At 39.0% G+C, this 23301-nt stretch overlaps 1 protein-coding gene across 1 annotated transcript in view; it reads right to left on the minus strand.

Annotated features, from left to right (window-relative positions):
- Nucleotides 1-22080, minus strand: part of yjefn3 (YjeF N-terminal domain containing 3) — a 76112-nt gene extending 54032 nt beyond the window's left edge. Inside the window, exon 1 of the mRNA XM_007252626.4 lies at nt 21792-22080. Within this exon, the coding sequence (XP_007252688.1) occupies nt 21792-21850 (59 nt within the window). The 5' untranslated portion in view covers nt 21851-22080. The remainder of the gene's footprint in view (nt 1-21791) is intronic.
- Between the last annotated feature and the right edge of the window lie 1221 nt (nt 22081-23301).

Genomic DNA, 23301 nt, shown 5'->3' on the forward strand with positions numbered 1-23301 from the left:
TTTAAGTAGTTCTCAAATAGGGCTAATCACTGTACACTAACTATACCCCTTTACAACTTTACAACTGATGCTCTCAAACACATTAAGAGGCAAGAAATTTAAGTAACGGAAAGCCACTTCAAGTGACTCTACCACATTAAGTTGACTGAGAAAATCCAGCCAAGGTTTGTATGATTCTGGAAATCCAGAAACTTCTTGTCACTTGTATGGTTGTGATGTACCAGCCTATCCTTTCCTTGATTGGCTAGATCTGCTAGTGTGGCGGCAAGTAACCTGTGATACCCCACGCCGTGTGGTAGATCTTTTCATTGAAATGAACAGAATGCATCAAAGCTAAATGTCAAGCGAACACATGCTGTAAATGTACGTGAGTACATGCCATCTGAAGTGGGAACACCAAGGCTCCTCCAGGTACACTTTGCTTTACAGCTTTAGCCCGATTAAACTTGTATTATACTTTATATTGTACGGATCCAAATTGTTCCTCCAAGAACAGTAATTGGAATCCACAAGAGGATCTATATTAACCCATGGTCTTAAAATAATCTACTGATATCTTAAGGAATGGGGGTTTATAAGGAATCATGTAGTAAACGTAAAAGTGTTAAAGATCCCAAAATATTCTGTGAAGCATTTAGGTGGCTTGGTCTTCCTTTTGCGATTGCACTTGATTTTATTTTCAAAGGTTCTTAAAATGTTTCAGATTGACTGACCGTCATTTCTTAAAGTATTTTTTTCTTTACTTAGTTTGTTATTTCTTGCAATAATATGGATTAGAACATTACTCAAATAAAGCTATTCACTGTATACCAACTCTACCTCTTCACAACTGTACAACTCAAACTCAAACACATTAAGAGGGGGAAAATTAAAGTATTTGTATGATATGAAACATGAGCTCACACAATAAAAACGACTTGTTATTACACCTGTTTGTAGTTTGTCCACCCGTCAAAGCACAGCATAAACCTCCAGACAATTTCAAACTTAATCCACCAATTTAGTATGAAACCGCCTATAATACAAATATTTCCACACAGCATAACAGAATGATCAAATATTCCTCCATAAACAGTGCAGTGCTTTACTAACTAGCTAAGTAAAGTATATAGTCTCTCTCTATACTTTATATCGTTGCTGTCCAATAAAAAACAAGTAACTCCATTTTTGACGATTTTTTTTTTTTGAGAACACTCAAACGGTCCCTTACCCTGTGTCAAAAATCTCTTGAAAAATGGACCAATAGAAATTCTCCAAAATTACCTTAAACTCTAATAATAAACTCTTTGTTGACTTTCATTAAATGATAAAAGGTTGTATCTCTCTCTTGTAAAGTTGCTGTTTTGGAGATACATGTTTTTCACTGGACAGTGATGATATATAACACACTACTAATGAAGGAGCCATTTCGCCCATAACCTTAGTCTTATGTAAAGTGTCCATGATCCTGTCAAAAGTTGGTTCACCATTGTCCTTCCTTGGAGCACTTTTTTTCTTATGGCCTACTGACCTTTAAATATTGGAAACACCCCAAAAGTCTTGCCAGATGTTTTGGAGATGTTTAGCTTATCAAAGTTTCTCATATTTCCTGCTAAAAAAGTGATTGTTCACTTGCTACCCTTTGTCTGTGCCACTGGTTTCAGTCTATCAGTATTAGGTAGGTGGTTTTAATATTTTTTGTATGGATGGAACAGCAGAAAAAAGCTGACCTTTTACAGGAATTTAAGACACGTCATATTAATGCTTTGAACATTAGCAGCCGTCATGCCCCCCGGGTTTGTGAGACATTGTGCGTCTTGTGATGTCGAGTGTCTTGTGGCTCTAGGCTCATGTAGGCCAAGGCGAGGGTGGAATGTTATCATTAATCAGATCACTGGTCCTGTGATATTTAAATCAAACTGTTACAAACAGAGCTAAAATATACACAGCAAAAAATGTGAGAACCCCAGAGGCCTAACAGGCTTGGAATGTGTTAAAAAAAATGTTTACGAAAATATGAAGGCTCTAGGCTCTGACTTTCAACAGGTGGGACATTCGCTCTTCCTTTAACACTGACTGGTTGTTTAATTTGTCTATCATCTGCCTCTCACCAGATATTAGTGGATTCCATCTAGGTTTTGTGTAAAACTGACCAATGGGCACGCCCATCTTGTCAGAAACCCGTCGAATCTTCATCAGACAGAGGTGTGTAAAGAGCTTACAGCTGCTGGAGTTTTTAAAGTGCTTTTGGAAACTAGAGGGAACAAGTCCATTCAAAAAATGTTTAATCATATTTGTATTCTACCATTAAGACTAAAATTGTGTTTAGTGCAACTATTTTTAAAAATTTGTAATATATCTCTTTTTTACACAAGTTACGTAGAATAGGACTATGGGCTACACAAAACATGTTCCTGAGGTTCTTTGCACAAAACCACTCTCACTAAGCTCTGTTCTCACCAGTTTAAGCCCCTTTCAGAATGAGTCATTTGAGGGCTCTGTCACTTTTATGCAAATTAGCTGTTAGTGTTAACTTGTGCTAAATGCAGAAACACAAACAAGCTAGTTCATGCTTAACTGCGATAAAAACACAAAAGTCTTTATAATTATTATAACTCTTTATACTCTTTATACATCTTCCTCATCTGATGACTTGCCCCGGAGAGTAGTTATAGATCCCCCCCTCAGACGAAGCCCGTGCTCAGAAAAAAAAAAAAAACAGCAAACCCAAATGTTTCTAGGGGGAGTTGATGGGTGATGGGTGGTGCCAGGTTGGTTCTGTGCAGGTTCCACAATAAGGAAGATGTTTAAACTGCTTAAGAAGAAGCATATGATTTCTGACACCAAACTCTTTCCGCTGATTTAATAAAAAAAAAAAAAATGGATGCATGGTTGGATGGATTTTATTCCACACTTGTTGAGTGTTTATACGGGCAGTTGAGACCAAAATGAAAATACAAAAGCATTCAAAAAGTGAGTTTTGCATCTTTAAATTCCCTTTTAAAGTAGTTAACACTGCTAATATAAATGTCATTTCATAGATTTTAACAGGATATATTGTAGTATCAGCTGGTGTTTTGGATCATGCAGAAGGCATCTTTGGTTAGTCAGTTTGAAGAATGACCCTGAGTTTGAGCGTGTAAACAGTGTCTTCCTCTGACACCATTAAAACAATGAGACGAAAAAGAAAGACGAAAAAATGACACATCATCCATCCGCTTCACCCACAGAGGAGAAAGACATTAGGGAATATGATACATGTGATATAAACCATACGTCTGTTGTGGCCTGCTGTTTCAGGGCTCGCTGGGGAATAGCTACTGTTTCATTGTAATAACATCACTCTCTGTGGAGATGCTTTTTGGCGGAAGGTATTGACAGTTTTAGATCAAATTCTGAAATTAATGAAATTCAGGGTTTTTTTTCTTTTGTCTAGTGAGTTCCTTGGTTTTCATAATGCTGTTTGTTCACTAGTGTTCTCTAACAAACCACTGAGGTCGATACAGAACATCTGTGTTTATACTGAGACTAAATTACAGACAGCTGCAGGACTCTATTAACTAATTAAGTGACTTATGAAGGCAATTGACTGCACTGGATTTTATTTAGGGGGTTCAAAAAAATTAAAAGTGGGCTGAATTCTTTTGCACATCACACTTTTTTAGATTTTTATTTTATAAAAAGTTTTGAAAACAATGTTCCATTTTTATTAGGGCTGGACCTGAATATTCGGGTATTCGGATATTCGCTTGTTGAGTAGGTGTTCGTTTTTTAATTTTGGTATTCGGGTATTCCTTTTTTCTCCTTTTCTTAGCCCCACCTCGCGCTAACATCACACATCCGTTCAGGTGAATGGCGGTCGTATAAGAGAGGCAAAATGCAGAGAAGCTCAGCTGTTTGGAAGCATTTCAAATTGAGTGTAGACAAGACACAGGCAGTGTGCCAAATATGTGATATTCAACTAGCATATAATGGTGGCACATCAAGCTTGAGGAACCATCTAAATGCTGTAAGTATTATTTCTTGACAGTGTAAAAAAAAACAAGATTATTCTAAAAAAAAGCCAAGCACAAAAAGCCAAGCATACAAGAATGATGTCTGAATGAATTTCCTCTAATCTAATATAATTTAACATGGTCTAAGAACATAAAATAATTTCTAATCAAACAAATTATTTTATGTTGAGCTTACTGCCAAAGTGCAAAAACACAAAAATCAGTAATACGGCTATGCACTGCACAATTATTAAACCGAAATAGACCAATATTAACATGATTTACAAGGACTTTCCTCTGCTCAAATATAATTAACAATGTTTAAGAATATAAAATACTTTCCTTTCTGAACCACATCCAACAGGATTAACTGTGGATGCAAGAGAAAGCTGTCTGAAAGGGATGTTCGGGTGCTAACCCGGATTGTATGCAAAAAACATAAAACCCCAGCTGCCCAAATCACGGCAGAATTCAATGTGCACCTCAATTCTCCTGTTTCCAGAACTGTCCATCGGCACAGTAAATTATTGTGGTCTAAAACCAGGTGTTTCAGTTTCATTGTCCAACGCCTTTAGTTCTGACTATTGTGTCTGAAGCTTTAATGTTTTTTTTACTAGTTGAATAAGGCCTTTAGGAACGGATTTTACCAATGTGTAGTATTCTTGTTCAGCATCCTTAATTTGAAGAGTGGAGCCGCTTGACATCAGTTCATGATTTTGCTCAGAAACCTCTAATGAAGTTCTCTTGTCTGAGCCCTGGCAGATGGGGCGGAAAGCATGTGTCGTGTAAACTTGCTGTTTTGCGAGGACCAGCAGAAGCAGACTTTTACATAATCAGAATTCAGAATGGGTTTTCTCCCAGACTTTACCAACAGCAAAATAGACTGTTAATGAATGTGTACCAGAGCGAAACACTGAACCCAATTACTTCCCTGCCTCCTGCGACACACACAACAACTCTGAAAGCCAGCCAGACAGTTATATCCGGAATGTTCATCCGGACAGCATCCAGGTGAAACAATGGACTGAGTGTTAATTATTAGAATGATATCTGTCTTTATCTTTTGCATTCGATCACAGTCTATAGAGATGTCCTGATCCATGTCCTGTTTTCATGTCCTTAATTTGATTTGAATACTATAATACTGTCACAATAATAATAATCAATGGATGATACTTGTCATGGGACAAGTAATTCACCCATTGGCCCTTCCAAATAAGACCAATTTATACAGTACAGGCCAAATGTTTGGTCTTTTTCAACGCGTTTTCATGACTATTTACATTGTAGATTCTCACTGAAGGCATCAAAACTATGAATGAACACATGTGGAGTTATGTACCTAACAAAAAAAGGTGAAATTACTAAAAAAAACCACTCTTGGCATTCTCTAAATGAGCTTCATGAGGTAGTCACCTGAAATGGTTTTCCAACAGTCTTGAAGGAAGGAGTTCCCAGAGGTGTTTAGCACTTGTTGGCCCCTTTGCCTTCACTCTGTGGTCCAGCTCACCCCAAAAACCATCTGGATTTGATTCAGGTCCGGTGACTGTGGAGGCCAGGCAGTGATGGTATAGTTACTTTGAAAAAGTAATCCGATTACTGATTACTGATTACTCCTTTAAAAAGTAACTTAGTTACTTTATGGATTACTTGATTTTAAAAGTAACTAAGTTACTTTACAAGTTACTTTATTAGCTACTTTCAGCAGCTGCAGACACCACCTCCCGCCGCCTTAACATAAACATTATAACCAGTTTTGCCAATACTCCCTTTATTGGAAAATGCATTTTTAACAGCAACAATTTATCTCTATTAAGCTGAACTATTTCCTAAAAAAATAAGTTTTTTTTTATAAAAATAAAAAAATTAACTTAACATAAATACTTGTTTTTATAAAAAATATATAAAATAAAGAAAGTCTTTTTTTGACCTGACATATTTAACACTGTAAAACTGAACATTGAACTTGTTGTTCTCTGCAGGGCAGCAAGGAGTGGTTTTATAAAAACAGAACCGTGTATATGGTCTAGACCAGGGATCACATATTTGCAGACTGCGGTCCGGGTCCGGACCCAGACGTTGTCCAATACGAACCCATACCGGACCCAACTACTGAGAATTTAATACTGAGGATTTAATTCTGACAGTGTTCATTTAAAGCACAGAAACTTTTCTTGGCTTTACGGTATGTGCGCTCTGCGCCACAGTGAACTTCCAACCACGTGTGGTGTAAAATCTTCAAACGCTCTCCTCTGCCAATCAAATTTGTGGCAGACCGCTGCCCTGGCTAGTGAATTGGGACGCGGCGGCAAAAAAAACGCCTTTATAAAGAGATAGGGAGCCCGAGAACTGGCGAAAAACGAAAACGGGCGGAAACTAAAGACACGCCGAGCGCGCGAGAGACAGGGGAGAAAGCGAGACGCGTGTGATTGGGGAAGAGCGGAGGGGGAATGGGTAAGGGAGCGGTGTGTGTGTGTGTGTGTGTGTGGAGGAGATGAGGTGGAGAGAGAGAGAGAGAGAGTAACGCACAGTGACTTAAATAAGTAACTTTAATCTGATTACTGGATTGGAAATAGTAACGCGTTAGATTACTCGTTACTGAAAAATAGGGTCAGATTAGAGTAACGCGTTACTAAGTAACGCGTTACTGACATCACTGAGGCCAGGTCATGTTTTGTTAAGTACATAAAACTCTACATGTGTTCATTCATAGTTTTGATGCCTTCAGTGAGAATCTACAATGTAAATAGTCATGAAAACAAAGAAAACGCATTGAAAAAGAAAAGATGTGTCCAAACTTTTGGCCTGCACTGTACTTCTGCATCGAACCTACGCAGTTGCCTAGGCGCCGCCACGTACTTATTAGTGGCATCATACCTGATGCCAGACATGGTTAGAGGTGTATAAACCTCCCAATATTGAGCTGTGAAGCAGATCTGAAGAACTGTGTTGTCTAGAGTGACCATGCTACTTCTTTCAATACTTTTTGGATGGGAGGAGCTGGGGAGTTGGAAATGAAGTGAAGTGGTGATTATCCAACATTCTGACCTTACTAACACCTTTTTGGGTATCACTTTAAAATAAGACTACCTTTATGAAGGGTTATAAATGGTTTACAATTAGTTTATAAGTGGTTACTAATTAGGTTGTAAATGCATTAATAATCAGTTATAACATAAACGTAGAAAGGGCAACAATATAGATGGCTGTGGGTTCACTATTTGGCAAACAACAGGTCATTGTTGCCCTTTCTACGTATGTGTTATAACTGATTATTAATGCATTTACATCCTAATTAGTAACCATTGATAAACTAACTGTAAACCACTTATAAACCCTTTATAATGGTAGTCTTATTTTAAAGTGGTACCCTTTTTTGTTACAGAATGCAATCAAATCCTTACAGCATTTGTCTAAAATCTAGTAGAAAGCCTTTCTTTTTGACAGTTGTTTCTCCAAGAAAATAAGGATGAGCTCTTTTTAACACCCTTCATTGGAAAAAAAATTAAAAATAAGCAGATGTTCCAATACTTTTATCCATATATGAAGTGTAGAAAGCAATTAAAAAAGATTAGAACTGGATTGAGCCTAATATAACTGATACCTGATTCATTAAAACATATGTTCAGTTTGACCAATCATATTTTAGATCAGTTTGTTTGTTTGTTTGTCTTCACGAAATTCAACAAAAGAAAAGCATTTTGGATGAAATTGATCTTAAAAAAGCAACATTTTTTATTTCCTGCTTCGTTTTTAATATCTTTCAAGCCAGATCAATATTGGCTGTAGCAGCGTAAACACGCGACTAGCGTTCTGTCCGTTCTGTTCTGATGTCTTTTCTGATAAGATCCTCAGATCTTATCAAAGATACACAAAGAGCCAGAGATGGAGAAAAGCACCAGTCACTCCCCGTCTCCGTCTGTCTCCTGTCCTCTCTCGCTTTTCTAGCTTTTTACACACACGTGTGGAATCGCACGTTCCCTGGCCTCCGCGGCTTCCACTCGCACTGTTTCTATGGTGACGTAGCCGTGCATGAAGACCGCTGTCAGCAGATAATCGACGCTGAAGCATGGGCTCGGCCGTCAGCCCTTCCTGATTGTATTAAGTGGTGACAGCTCTTTACAGCACCTTTCAGTGGAAGCGGGAGAGGACGCGAGGGTGAGGGGTGAGAGTGCGAGCGTGAGAGTGTAATTGCGAGAGGGCCAAGGTTAGAACCCTGTGAGCACCCCTCACCCTGCTCAGTGCATACACGGTTTGTTTGAACTCAAACAAATAATAGGTTTTATTTCATTACTCATCTACTTATAGTTAGGAAAACATTTGCAACCACATATAAATTCAAATATAATAATTGAGTTTATTCTGTTGACAAACAAAATGTATTCGCATAGTGGGTGTGCCCCCCAGTTTCTAGTATTTACCATCAGTGTGTAGTCACCCCCACACATTGTCCATATTATATTTATTACTAGTAAGAACCCTGTGAATACCTTGCTCTGTCCATACACAATCACCGGTATGTATTTGCTCTGTGTTCACATAAAGTGTATTTATATGCACTTCATAATCTGATTTCTGCGAGACATTGGTGGTTATCAGTAATCCAGTAATCCAATTAATGTGTTTACATAGACATGGGTAATCAGATAATGGGAAATCTCAGAGTTTACATGCGTCAGGCTTAGTAAATATCTAATAAACTGTGATCTGTGATGTTGTGAACAGTCTGAATTCTGTATAACCACTGGCCCTAGTGTTCTTTTGTCCATTATGCTAAATGTCCTTAAAAAAAAAATTACAGCAAATGGCTGCACTGTAGTTAACTCCCCTGGACGTGGATGGCAGAGAAAAACTAAAAAAAGATTACACTGATTATTCAATGATGGCTAATACTATGGACAGTGAGTGAACAGACATAGGGTTCAAAAACTCCAGCAGCACTGCTGTGTCTGAACTACACAAGTGCAAGCATAACACATACATATATTAACCACTACTAAGAAATGTTAAATGTCCCTGGAAATACAACATATGTCCTATTGTTAGTTGTCCGTTATAGAAAAACTGATGAAAGATTGCACTGATTGTGAATGGTGAATGGTGGCTAATACAATGGGTAAACAGACACAGGGTTTAAAAACTCAAGCAGCACAGCTGTGTCTGATCTAGCATAACACATACTATAACCCGCTACCCAAATACTGTAAATGCTGCTCTGTGGTGGTCTTATGGGGTCCTGACCACTGCAGAACAGAATGGAATGGAAGATAAATGCTACCATTTATAAATTCTATCAATGAAAATTCATAGCAGTCAACTATAATCTTATCATTCTAATTAAAGATAGAGATACTGTGTTATTTAAGCCCAAACGGGACTCGGAACAATAACGAGTAATACCGATGTTTGGACCTTGCTCTCGGATCCTAAAATAACCCTCCGGGCCGCCCCGGCACTCATCTCCCAACTCCCACTGGAATGTGGCCCTGCTGTTGTCATGGAGATGAATGCAGGAGGACTATTTTTCCTCCTGAAGCCTCTGATCAAGAAAGATCTGTCCTCCCCTCTTTCCGCTACCAGTATCTACTGTCCTCCTCCTGTCCGGATCTTCTCGGCCACACCGGCTGTTTTCAGCTGCTGCTCACATCTCACTCCAGCCGTCATACAGACAGAGAGAAGCGCTTTAATGAGCCGCTGCCAGAAGCTCTGCTTCCACTGAGGAAATGTTGGCTATTCTACAGTAGAATACACTCACTCGCCACCTTTTTAGAAATCCATGAGTTTTTACAGCTGTTTGTTGTTGTCTGGGGATGGTTAGAAATCTGTAGATCAATCTGCTCAATATTCTGATGGTACTCCTATTCTAAAAAAAATGATGAGTAAAATTTATTTATAAAAAAAAGTTTCGCAACTTTCTGCACTTTAATTTCTGATAAATTTAAGGAACTTCAACTCGGTGTCAAGACTTAAATGTTACATAGAGTAAATAAGTGAATTGAACTTCAGTCAATCCTTTCTTTTAGTAAACTTTACTTAATTTATTTTTGCTAAATCAATCCTTTCATTTAACCATTACTTAATTTCTGCATACAATATTACCTAATTACAATTACATAATTTATACAATATTACTGAAATGTAAATATTTTTAGTTAAATCACACATTCAAAAATCTACATAACGTCGCTGTCCAATGAAAAACACTTATCTCCAAAACAGCAACTTTACAGGAGAGATAAAAAACCTTGTAAACTTTCAATGGAAGCTAATGTAAAACGAGTTTATTTCAGGTCATTTTGAAGAGTTTCTATTGATCCGTTCATCAAGAATGTTTGGCACAGTGTAAGAGACAGTTTATCTATTCAAATTATGTAGTAAACTAAAAATCAGCACAAATGGAGATAAGTGTTTTTCATTGGACAGCCACAATAATCTCATAAAGATTTATTTTTAAAAAGACCAAGTCTCACTGTCTCAACACATGGATGGCATGTTTAGTACACTAGTATAAAGAATGTATTACATGCCATACATGTGTTGAGACAGTGTAATATGTGTGTTTCAACTAAAAGAATTTACATTTCAGGAATTAAAATATATTATGTACCATAAATTATTTTAGTAATATTGTATAAATTAAGCAATTGTAATTAGGTAATATTGTATGCAGAAATGTCAATCTGCAATGCAACACTGCAGAAGCGTATCGAAACAATGCCACGGCGACTTTTTTTTTGGACAGGGAGTATATTATCAAAGGAAATTAATAGAATGAGTTCTAATTATGTCTGCAATGAAATAGTTAGAATTTGAGGTTGTAGTCAGCCTGATGGTGACATGGTCTGTTTTTTTTACTTTGGTGCATAGGACTCAGCCACATCTCAGCTCGTGGACAACTGTTATCTCAACAACAACTAAAAGACCTGTGTGGTAAAATAATACTGAGGTAAAACGAGCCGTATATTTTAGCAGCAGTGCAGCCTGTAATGACTGTGCCAGTACTAAAAGTGCTAATCTATTCTCTTTATAGCTCTATAAACCTGACTGAACTCAGGCCTTTAGAGAGCTGATTCAGCACAGCTAATGAAAAATACAAAGCCACGGGGAAAATAAGCTTCACTCTGCAAAACAATGTGGGCACAGAAAATGTACAGCTACAGTTGTTTTGCCAAAAAAAAAACAAAAAAAATACACTGCACAACCTGGCAGTTACCTAAATTACGGAATGATGGTTTCTTACATGTTTAAAATACTCTGAACAGTCATTACCATTAACACCACCTGCCCAAGATTGTGTAGGTTCCCCTTGATGCAGGGATAAACCTCTGAAGGTGACTGTAATTAAATGTACTGCTGCACTGCTGCCACGCAATTGGCTAAAACGTTAACTGAATAAATAAGTAGGTGCAATAAATAGAGGTGTACCAAATGCATTGTTCTAACACTGTGCCAAATGGTGTCTTCTAGGTGCCATTTACAGATATTATTCTAAGGCCACAGTCGTGAGGAGAGTTCTCAGATGGTAAAAGCATAGTTTAGAGTCTGCAGCATGAATATCTGTGGGTCTGGAACATTCTAGAGTGTTTGAGACAACTTTTCTTCTAACTATAGAACAAATATATTGCTAAAAGCAATTCTTATCTAAACTGTGCAACTGAATCATTTATACAAACCCAAACATCACATCAGACTGGCATTGTCTGATACTCATTTGGGTAATCATATAGGATTAGGGTTAAGCAACTGGATCATTATTTCATTTTTTCATTGGAAGAAAATGCTCAGTGGTAATGCACAGTATGTGTACTAATTCAAGGAGTAAATCAGCTCCTCCTCAGATATCTCAGCCCCAGTTTTCTGATTGTAGCTGGTGGAATAATGAGTCTCATACAGTGATCAGATCCCAGCTGAGTGAATCTGAACAGTGATCTGTAAAGCGGATCAATCTGAGTGTTTCTGACTGAAGCAACAAATTCATAAATTTATACATAAATCAGATCGACAGCAGTGCTAAGCTTCCAGACACACAGACAGATTCACACCATGCTGTATCCAATATTATCCCTTCTTTCCCTCCCTCTCTCTTAGTAACCTCTGCCTCTCAAACACACATACGCACACACACACACACACACACACACACACACACACACACACACACACTACATCACCATCAAGCACTCTCCCCTCTATTCTAATATTCTGAGTTTAATAACGGCCGTTAATAGAACATCACAAATCATACAGGCCTGCAGATTCACTCGCTAAATTAAACCACCATTCTATAAATAAAACCAGGAGAGAGAGAGAGACAGAGAGAGGGAATAAGAGAGTGAGAGAAAGAAAGAATATAACATCAGAAAACATCAGAAAAAATAGACCGTTTCTGACGCAACAGGCCACCCAACTCCTGGGACAAGCAGTCGTCATCTCACGCCTCGACTACTGCAATGCCCTGCTAACTGGCCTCCCGGCCTGCGTAGTAAAACCACTCCAGATGATCCAGAATGCAGCAGCACGTCTGGTCTTCAACCAGCCAAAACGGGCACATGTCACCCCGCTGCTCATTGAGCTCCACTGGCTACCAGTTGATGCTCGCATCAAATTCAAAACTCTTACAATCGCCTACAAGGTGATGACAAAACAGCTCCTTCCTACCTGCACTCACTCCTGAAGGCTTACGCTACCTCCCGGCCACTGCGCTCCTCCAATGAACGTCGCCTCGCTTTGCCAAACACTCACACAAAGCAATCCAGACTGTTCTCATACAGAGTTCCCCAATGGTGGAACAAACTACCTTCCGCTACCAGATCAGGAGAATCTCTCGCTATCTTTAATAAACTCCTGAAGACAGAGCTCTTCAAAGAGCACTGTCTCTCCTAACACCTCTAACACACTAACTACTTCTAACCTCATTTCCTTCTTCCCCTCCTTCACTTCTCTATCCCTTTATTTCCCTTTGACCTCCTTTTATCCCTATCTAAAATGGTTTATCTTAATTCCTATTACTTTGGTACTTGACTTTTGTAAGTCGCTTTGGACTAAAGTGTCTGCCAAATGTAATGTAATGTAATGTAATATGAAAGAAAGGGAAAAAGAGAGAAAAAGTAAAAATATGAGAAACTGAAAGAAAGACAGACACAGTTGAGGGCAAGAGAAAATAAGAGAGATCAAGACAAACAGACAAAAAGAGAGAAAGAGAGCAAAACAGAGAGACAGACTGAAAGAGGGGGGAGTGTGCATCCGAGAAAAAGGGAGAGATAGAGGGTGATACAGGGTGAGAGAAAGAGAATGAGGCAGTTAAGGAGAGTGTGCATTTTTTAAATAAAAAAGGAAACAGAGAGAGGGACAGATAGAAAGATAGAGAGTGTAGAGAGAGAAAGAAAGACTGAAGAGAGAGAGAAAAAGAGACAGAAAAAGAGAGAAACTAAGTGGGGAGAGAGAGAAACTGAGAAGAGAGAGAGAAACTAAAGAGAGAATTACAATATATAACTAAGATATATTCATTTCTTATTCAGTTATCCTTTTTAATTATTTATTTATATGATTTACTTTTATATGTATTGTCATTTTTTTACCTTTTGTATACTAACTTCAATTGTTAAGTGCAATTCATGCAAATAAAGCTATTTTAAATTGAAAATTTGAAATTGAGAGAGAGAGAGAGAGAGAGATAAAGAAAGAGAGAGAGAGAGAAAAACTGTGAGTGGGGAGAGAGACAGAGAAATAGAGACAAAAAAGAGAAACTGAGTGGGGGAGAGAGAAAAACTGAGGAGAGAGTGAGAAACTGTGAGTGGGGAGAGAAAGAGAGAAACTGAGGAGAGAGAGAGAAAATCTGTGAGTCGATAGAGAGACTGATACAGAGAGAGAGAAAGAGAGAGAGACAGATGTTGAGCTGTCTGAGTGGAGAGACAGAGAGAGAGAGAGAGAGAGAGAGAGAGAGAGAGAGAGAAAGAGCTGTGAGTGGAGAAAGAAAGAGAGAAAGAAAGAGAGAGAGAGATGTTGAGCTGTGTGAGTGGAGAGAGAGAGAGAGAGAGATGAGCTGTGTGAGTGGAGAGAGAGAGAGAGAGAGAGAGATGAGCTGTGTGAGTGGAGAGAGAGAGAGAGAGAGATGAGCTGTGTGAGTGGAGAGAGAGAGAGAGGTGTTGAGCTGTGTGAGTGGAGAGAGAGAGAGAGAGAGAGAGAGAGAGATGTTGAGCTGTGTGAGTGGAGAGAGGGAGAGAGAGAGAGAGAGAGAGAGAGAGAGAGAGAGATGTTGAGCTGTGTGAGTGGGTGAGCGAGTGCAGTTTTGATTGACAGTAATATTGGTGTATATTATTAGATATTAATGCAGAAATAACACACAGCATATTGAATAACATTACCCAGTACAGAAGGGCTGCATGCAGGGGAGCACCGCTGAATAATACACTGTTTATTTATACTAATACTCGCCTTTATCACAGACAGCAGAAATATACAAATGAGCCCTTTAAGAAATCACAGAAATCTTCATTGTCTGCAGAGAACGTCCTGAAACAAGCCTGATTATTCAGATCAGTTTCTATGTGGCTGACGAATATAAAGCAGTTCAATTAAGAGAAATCTGGAGCAATATGAAAATTTGAAATCATTGTATTATCTTTATTATGGTGATTAATAAATATTATTGTAAAAAACTCTATTATTATAATTCATGTTACATATCCCTCAGAAATGTAGACTGTTTTTGTTACTGTTTCTGGATCTGACTGTATAATGCACAAATACACTTATTATTTAATATCTTCAGTCCCATTGTGACAGATATGTGTAAAATCCAGTACCTAACCATGCAGTACACCTTTAAAAACCTTAGTAAAAATTGACTGAAACATTGAATCATTTCAGAGCGGGGTCTCTGAGTGCTGAGGAGCATAGTTGTACAGCTGCTGTTAGATCAAATCCATATCAGTACCTGTGGATTTATAGTAGGTCATAAAAGCTCCTGTAGATGTAATGTAAAGGTTATCCTACTTTTGTTTCGATGGGAGTGATTTAGGAAATCTTCACCCACCCATTCTGGACTTTTATTTCCTTTCAATAATTATAATAATGTAATAATTAAATTCATTATTATCAATAGTCAGTGTAGGCACACCAGATTGTATAAGAATCTACAGTGGTGTGAAAAAAAAATTGCCCTCCTTCAGATTTTTTTATTTCTTATTTTTGTAATACATTTTTCAGGTCTCACTTGCCTCAATTGAGGTCAGTGGTAGGGATTTAAAAATAAGATAGAGACTGGGTGAAAATTGTGCCCATGGTTTGTGTAAAACTAACACACAATTTCAAAAAAAGAACTCATCATACTGAACATAAAATATGGTGGTGGTAGTGATGGTCTAGGGCTGCTTTACTGCTTTAGGGTCTGGACAACTTTAAACTATAATAGATGGAACCAGGAATTCTGCTTTTTACTAGACAATCCTGAAGGAGAATATCCAGCCATATGTCCAAGACCTCAAACTCAGGTGTACTTGGGTTCTGCAGCAGGACAATGACCCAAATCACACAAACGAGTCCACCTATGAATGGCTTAAAATAACAATAAGAAGGTTTTTAAGTGGCCCAGTCAAAGTCTGATTAGGATGTTTTTACATGATCCAGACACAAGACAGGCCAGAAGATCAGGCTGGAGCCTCAGAAGGTCACTGATGATTTTAAGAAAGTCAATTGGTCAAAATGTATTCTGATGAAGTTGATTTACATGTAATTTACATTCAAGTATAATCATTAATGCAAAGACAGAGAAGTTTTCCTGTAGATCTTGAAATTGGACTATCAACCACACTCAGCTCTGCCTGTGATCTACTACATTTCCCAGGGTGCACCACACACTGACGTTACATCTAATCACATAACACAGCACACGACACTTCACGGAAGCAGGTCACCTGAGTACTAGCCCCATATATATGTATATTAGCCCTATTTAACAAACTAATTTGCTCGTAGTCATTGCTGAGTATTTACGGTTCTATCCTTGTACAACATGGTTTCCTATTGCTTTATGTTTTTTCACCTGCCTATTTTTTTTTTGCCTTGCCGTGTATGACCTCTGGACCGTTTGCCTACTCTGGTATGATATCTTTTTTGACCCTTTTCTGTCTTTGCCTTATACATTTGTAAATAAAGCATATTTGTATCTGCATTTGTTAATTCCTGAATTCTGCTCAGCCATGACAGATTCATTCATGTTCGTGATTTTCTTCAGTAATTTTGATTTTAAGCTGGAGATCCTGCTTGCTGTTTTTTCTTGTCCGTCTGGCTCAGGTACGTTCATGCTGTGGTAAATTACAGTACCCTACACTCTATACAGGGCCAGTTTCCCAGACAACGATTAAGGCTAGTCCTGAATGGAAATTCTCCACTATGAGAACATTTAGCTCAAGACTAGGTTTAATCACTGTTATTAAGAAAGACTGATTTGGAGAGTGACAGTATTTGCTATTTTCATCTCAGTGGACTAGAAATGAAATGAATTCAAATGGCACAAATGAGAAGCTGTACAAGTGTCCTGAAAACAGTTCATATGCAAGCTGTAGATGTAATACATAGCAATCTTTTAACAGACCTAATCTTGATAGAAGAACTGATGTGCATAGTGTTCCAACTACTCATTGTAACATAACACTTACCCACTCCATATTTATATTTCCATATTTATGTTGTATTACACCAAACTGTCAATGAAATAACGTGACCCTTACGAAAAAAATGTCAAATAAATTAACAGAAAACTGACAATCAACTAATAAAAACTTTCTTATTAGATTGAATAGATAAAAAAAAACTGATTAAATTGATTTGTGCAAGAATGGTGTCACTCTTCCTATAAACCTTTCATGCATTAATTATGACGACATGAACCAGGATTTCCCCAAACGGTTTTATTCTTCTTTTAGGCTGATAAATAAGTGGACAGCATACATTTGAGCATTTAGCCCAATTAATTGAAAAATCTATATTTTACAAATAAATTAATCAAATATTTAGGTTCATATTTAGGTTTCTTGGCAACAAACCATGAATGCATCTGTGTATTATTATTATTATCCCCACAGAAAAGGTGAAAAAAGATAAATATTCAAATATATCCAAAAAGAGCAACCAGATATACATCTAAATTACAATATAATCCAAAAACCAAAAAGCTTGTAGTGCACACTCACACACACACACACACACCCACATGCACAACTGCAGCCGTACATTATATACACAGTGACACTACAAGGTCATGTGACGCCTTAAACACAAAACTCCACTAATCCACAACTTAAGCCTTTAAATCCTATCATTGTGGTCTGGAAGAAGCATATAATTTTCCCAGTCACTCGCTGACTGCCTAGTGTTTAACCGTCCGTGGGCTGACGGGATGAGATTCAAGGGCCTCTTCTGCCAACAAAGCCATCATTACAGAAAACAAACTGCTCCTGCTCTTATTCATGATCCGATCTGCCCGCACAGGGAAGCCGGAGGGGGAATACGCTTCTAGAGCGAGGCCTACACAGGTCACATGTCATCCACAGACTCTGACTTCAATTATTCCACTAGTTTAAAGCATGCACTCTCCCTCTTGGCCCTTTTTCTCATGTTTTGTACTTCATGCCACATTTCATTTGTCTCTGCTGGGAAGAGAAAAACACAACCGCGGGGGACACTCTTCTAAGGCGAAGATGCTGCTCTCGGCCAATCATTTACAGCAGTGATTCTTAAACTTTTTTTTTTTACACTGCACACATCATTTCACACACACATCAAATTGAGTGACATCCCAAGCTTAATCAATAAGGTTTAATAACAGCTTTAACTCTTCTGGGAAAGCTTTCCACAAGGTTTAGAGGTGGGTTTATGGGAATTTTTTGTGCTCTTTCCACTCTAATTTATGGCTGGATTACTAACCGGGCCAGTGGGGAAAGTGCTCAGGGGCCCTTGAGGTCAGGGGGCCCTCTTGAGGTCAGGGGGCCTATACATGCTTTTGGGGGCCCTATCCATGCTTTTGGGGGCTCTAGCCATGCTTTTGGGGGCCCTATCCATGCTTTTGGGGGCTCTAGCCATGCTTTTGGGGGCTCTAGCCATGCTTTTGGGGGCCCTAGCCATGCTTTTGGGGGCCCTAGCCATGCTTTTGTGGGCCCTAGCCATGCTTTTGTGGACTCTAGCTATGCTTTTGAGGGCTCTAGCCTTGCTTTTGGGGGCTCTAGCCATGCTTTTGGGGGCCCTAGCCATGCTTTTGGGGCCCCTAGCCATGCTTTTGGGCACTCGAGCAATGCTTTTGGGGGCTCTAGCCATGCTTTTAGGGGCCCTAGCCATGCTTTTGGAGGCTCTAGCCATGCTTTTGGTAAATTAATATTATTTACTCATCAGCTACAGAGTAAGACTTGTTGTCGCTTGCCACTGTGTGTCAATCTGGCAACCTGCGTGAGCTTCATGTCTGTGGAAGAGCAGATGAGGCAGAAAAGTCTGTCCAGTGTTTGGAACTCCTGTAGCCATTTCACACGCTTACTTGCATTTATTAATGATGGTTCTTTTATGGCATTAAGCCGGCACCCTTTGTTCAGAGTGACTTACCAAAGTGCTTTGTTTATTTACGTAAATATCCGTAGCCTTTTCCAAAATATTCCCACTATATGTGACATTGTGTGGATGCTGTCAAATGCCCACACAATTTTCCATCTGGCATGCAATATCAAGGCCTCATTTGAACTCTGTTCACTGTACTAAAAACACTGTTTTCCACCTCACTCACAAGATAACGCCTCCCCACTTATACAGGTTTGGGCATTCCCTTTGATCATGACCAATTTGCACACTCTTGGAGCTGTCATGGTTCTGCATTTGCTAAGAACCTCCCTGATTTTAGCTGACTCTTAGCAGAAATTTGAAAAATGCCAAAAAATGGTAGTAGTAGTTTGGGAGGAGAAATGAGTGATGTATGGGTTTAGAAGTGAAAGCTGATTGGGCTGAGCAGTGTGCCTCTGATAGTGGTGAGACGCAGATGGTTGGAGTTTACCAGGGGGAGGTATTATTAATTGATTAATTGGTTGATTTGCATATTTTGCAAGTACACAACAAAGAACATATCATCCTCACCTATAGCACAGTTGAAACCTGTGAGGGCACTGCACAGGCAGAAATGAATGCAATAAAGGCGTTTTTTTATTATTATTATTATAGTGAAGGTTTGTGAAAATGTTAAGCAGGACTGGTATGTTTCACTACTTTAAAGGAACACATTTCAGCTAACCATATATAAAAAATATATATGGTTTAGGGTTGAGTGTCTTTTTAAGGAACCCCAATTTTTAAGGCTGTACTTAAAATGACACCTATAATAAAATATAGTGCACAACACTATAGTATCGCTTTAAGGCACCGACGTACAACGACGAGTGCAATCTGTTGAACTTGAAAGCTTTCATAAACCCCCTCAGCAGCGCATCCTCGCTCACGCAGAGCACTGTTTCACCCAGAACTACAAAAGGTGGAGATAATACAAGATTAATAGTCAACATTCAGCCCACACATGTTTAAAGAGCGAATCCCTGGCTGTGATGTTACCATCACAACCGAGGGAGAAATGCCACATCGGATGCAGCGCATTTTAGAACTCAGCTGAAGCGAGAAGCGGCGGCGCTCAGGCCTGCCGGTTCTAGTGCTTTTAGAGGTAGAGCCACGCTACAGATCTCGGGCTGTTTGCTGAACCACTGAACAGAACATAATCAGCGTTCCTCGGTTGTAACAGTGGAAACATGTCAGGAGAGTAAACACCTCGTCCCTCAGGAGAGCAGAGCATACGCAGCGCTGTGCAATCTGTCACTGGGTCTGCAGGCAGGACTGAGCCCCAAAAAATATATATATAATTTCTCTTAGCTCACGGTTTTCGTCATTTTTATAGTGAACAAAGAGGAAAAAAGTGGATATTATAAACTACATAACTGCAAATTCCTGCTGATCTGAATTGAACATGCCCTAAAACAATCATAAAGTAAACACCCAGAGTAAACATGCAAGAACATCATCAACATGCTTCTAAACAAAGAAGAAAATGAGAAAAAAAAAACAGAGTGATAAAACGGGGTCACCAAAGAGTCCTTGGAGGCTATGCTACATCAAGGCAGATGCTACCTTCATTTGCTTTGTATCATTTCCATTCCACCTTAAATGACTATTGGACCCATCAACACGGGACATGTTCTTGCGCCAGATCTTGCGCCACGGCTACGTCAGTTAAGGTGGAATGTACAATTGTAAGTAACTAAATTAATAAACTAAACTCCTTCAAGACAAGCTTGGTACGGTGGTAGTTAAAAAAGGTTAAACACCTTTGAGAGCAAAGAATCAACATGGTAACTAAATTTGTGCACTGCTACCTTAAATAAATAGGCTTTCAGTAGCTACAGTACTTCTGGGTAGTGTACCTCTTGGTGAGAGATCGCTGACTGCTAGATATGCCTCTGTGGTGCACTTAAAGACTGTACTTTGTCAACAAAGCCTTTATTAGACTCAAAGAAGCAAAATAGTAATTTCGCCAAATTGCCCATCGTCTAGTCAGTCCATCAGCCAGGCATTGTTTGCAGTGATGTCGTGAAAGAAAAACCTGGCTTCTTCTGCACTCAATTTGGTTGTGACTGCTTGTTCATATGGACAAATTTAGCCAGAAGTTAAATTTTTAGTCACAATCCTACATTTCATAGAAGGCATTACTACCCACAGTGTACAGTGCAATAGGTGGAAATGCCTTCTGTGACCATGTAGATGGGAGGTATGATTAAATTAAGAAATTAAGAAAGCACTTTAAAAGGAGCCAAGCTACACCAAGTTGGAACACGAGTTAGAGCACAAAAAGTGAACAAGGCACAACTACAGGGGTTGGACAATGAAACTGAAACACCTGGTTTTAGACCACAATAATTTATTTTTTTAATTTATTTTCTGGTGGAAACAGGAGAGTTGAGGTGCACATTGAATTCTGCCGTGATTTGAGCAGCCGTGGTTTTATGTTTTTTGGATACAATCCAGGTTAGCACCTGAACATCCCTTTCAGACAGCTTCCTCTTACAGCGTCCACAGTTAATCCTGTTGGATGTGGTCCGTCCTTCTTGGTGGTTTGCTGACATTACCCTGTATACCGTGTAAACAATTTGTCCTCTTTTGAACTCTGGTATGTCACCATTAACGTTGTGTGCATTGCAATATTTTGAGCAAAACTGTGCTCTTACCCTGCTAAATGAACCTTCACACTCTGCTCTTACTGGTGCAATGTGCAATTAATGAAGATTGGCCACCAGGCTGCTCCAATTTAGCCATTAAACCTCCCACACTAAAATGACAGGTGTTTTAGTTTCATTGTCCAACCTCTGTAGTTCTCATGTTTAAATGTCATGCTTGGTTTCTACTGGCTATTGATGGAACTTATTCAAGACTGATTCGCTCACTAGTAAACACTAATAAAAAAACACATTTATTTATGCTCTGATGGGTCTAAATGGTGCGCAACACCATTAAGATTCTCTTAATTCAAACTGTCAAATCTGACTGATGAAAAATCTGCATAGTGAAGCCAACCATCACAGATTGACAACCGCACAGTGTTTCCCCAGCTTTCTTCAAAGCAAACTGGTGTATCACCTGTTAAAACGCCTGGCTTTAAGCCAGACCATCTTATCTTTAAACCCTCTCCATCAAACATTCCAGCCATCAAACAATCCAACAGTCACCAGCCCCCACCAGCAGTGGTTCAAGGATGGCAGTGTGAGACAAAACAAGGCTGGATGGTGCGAGACCTGGGCTTACCTGAGGTAGCGCAGGGGCTCTATGGTCTCTGGCTCTTTTTCACTGGAGCTGTGGTTCATCTTGACGAGGCAGTGAAGATCTGGATACAGGTGATGGGATTGAGCAGCAGATTCTCCTACGCCAGTCAGTCAGCCTGCTCTATTTCTTTATTTCTTCCTCTATATCTCTCTCACGCTCTCCTCTGAGCCTCTCTCCTCTCCTTTCTTTCTCTCTTTCTCTCTCTGTCTCTCTCTCTCTCTGTGTCTCTCTCTTCTAGTGCTGAACGGCTGATAAATCAGGCTTCACGTGTGGATCAGCTGCCCTCACTGCCAGTGGCAGCCAATTAAGAAGCAGGCAGACTCGATGAGAGGTGTGTGATTGGCTGAAAGCCGCAGCGCTGCGAGCTCAGCCAGCCAGAGACATCGCCTTCCGAAGCAGCATCCTCAGAACATGCACACATGCATGCATGCACACACACATACACACACCATAGCCTGGTTCATCAGGGATATTTTGGGTATTTATGATTTGCATGCTGATAATCCGAATACAGAAATCCTACACTGGTCTAGCAGAATACCAACAGCACAGCTTTGAGTTAATGAGGCTTTTCTCTCACACAAGCAGATTAATAAACTAGTATTATTAATCACACTTATGAATTATTTAAAGCAGGCATGAGACAGATTTACAGATTTCCGATTCAAACAGCCAGAACAGGACTTCACCGTTACTTTTGCTTCAAAAGCAAAAACAAAAAAAAAGAGAAGGGAGGGAAAACTAGGACAATTATGAGCATCACTCAGGCAGAGTTAATGCTGCTCATTTGGAAGAGAATGTGAACACTGATAACACTGATTAGGCTGACGCTAATGTCACTGTGACTTCCTGGGTTATTTAGAGGATTGTGGGAAGATTTATGAATTTATTAACTTAAATGAACGTCAGAAATTAACAACCACACACACAAAAACACACACACATACATACATATACTGTATATATACGCTGACTGCTAGATATATTGCAGAGTTGACAGACTTAGAAATGAGAGAATCTACAAATTGCTTAGTATCTGGGGCATCCATCACCAAGCGACAATTAGCTTCGTTTGCACTGGTTTTGTTTGCTGTATTTCCCAAAAAAAGACTCTTAGAAGCTACTTTTTGGTTGTATACCACTTGGTGAGAAATCATTGACTACTATACATTTTGCCCAGTTGACATACTTTGAAAGGTGGACATCATTGGATTGAGAGAAGCTACAAATTGCCTACTCTCTGGGGCATCCATCCCCAAGTGACAATTAGCTTCATTTTCAGTGGTTTCATTTGCTGTATTTCTTAAAAAATGACTCTCCAGTGTAGGGGTGGGCGATATGGCTCTAAAATAACATCACGATATTTTAGGGTATTTTTGCGATAACGATATACTTGGCGATATAGGAAAACTAAAATAATTAATTCATTTCAGGAATATAGTATAATAGTATAACATAATAATCATAATGTTGCAAAATAAATAATATAGCA

Source organism: Astyanax mexicanus, chromosome 16 (assembly GCF_023375975.1).
Source record: "Astyanax mexicanus isolate ESR-SI-001 chromosome 16, AstMex3_surface, whole genome shotgun sequence".
Lineage (NCBI taxonomy): Eukaryota > Metazoa > Chordata > Actinopteri > Characiformes > Acestrorhamphidae > Astyanax > Astyanax mexicanus.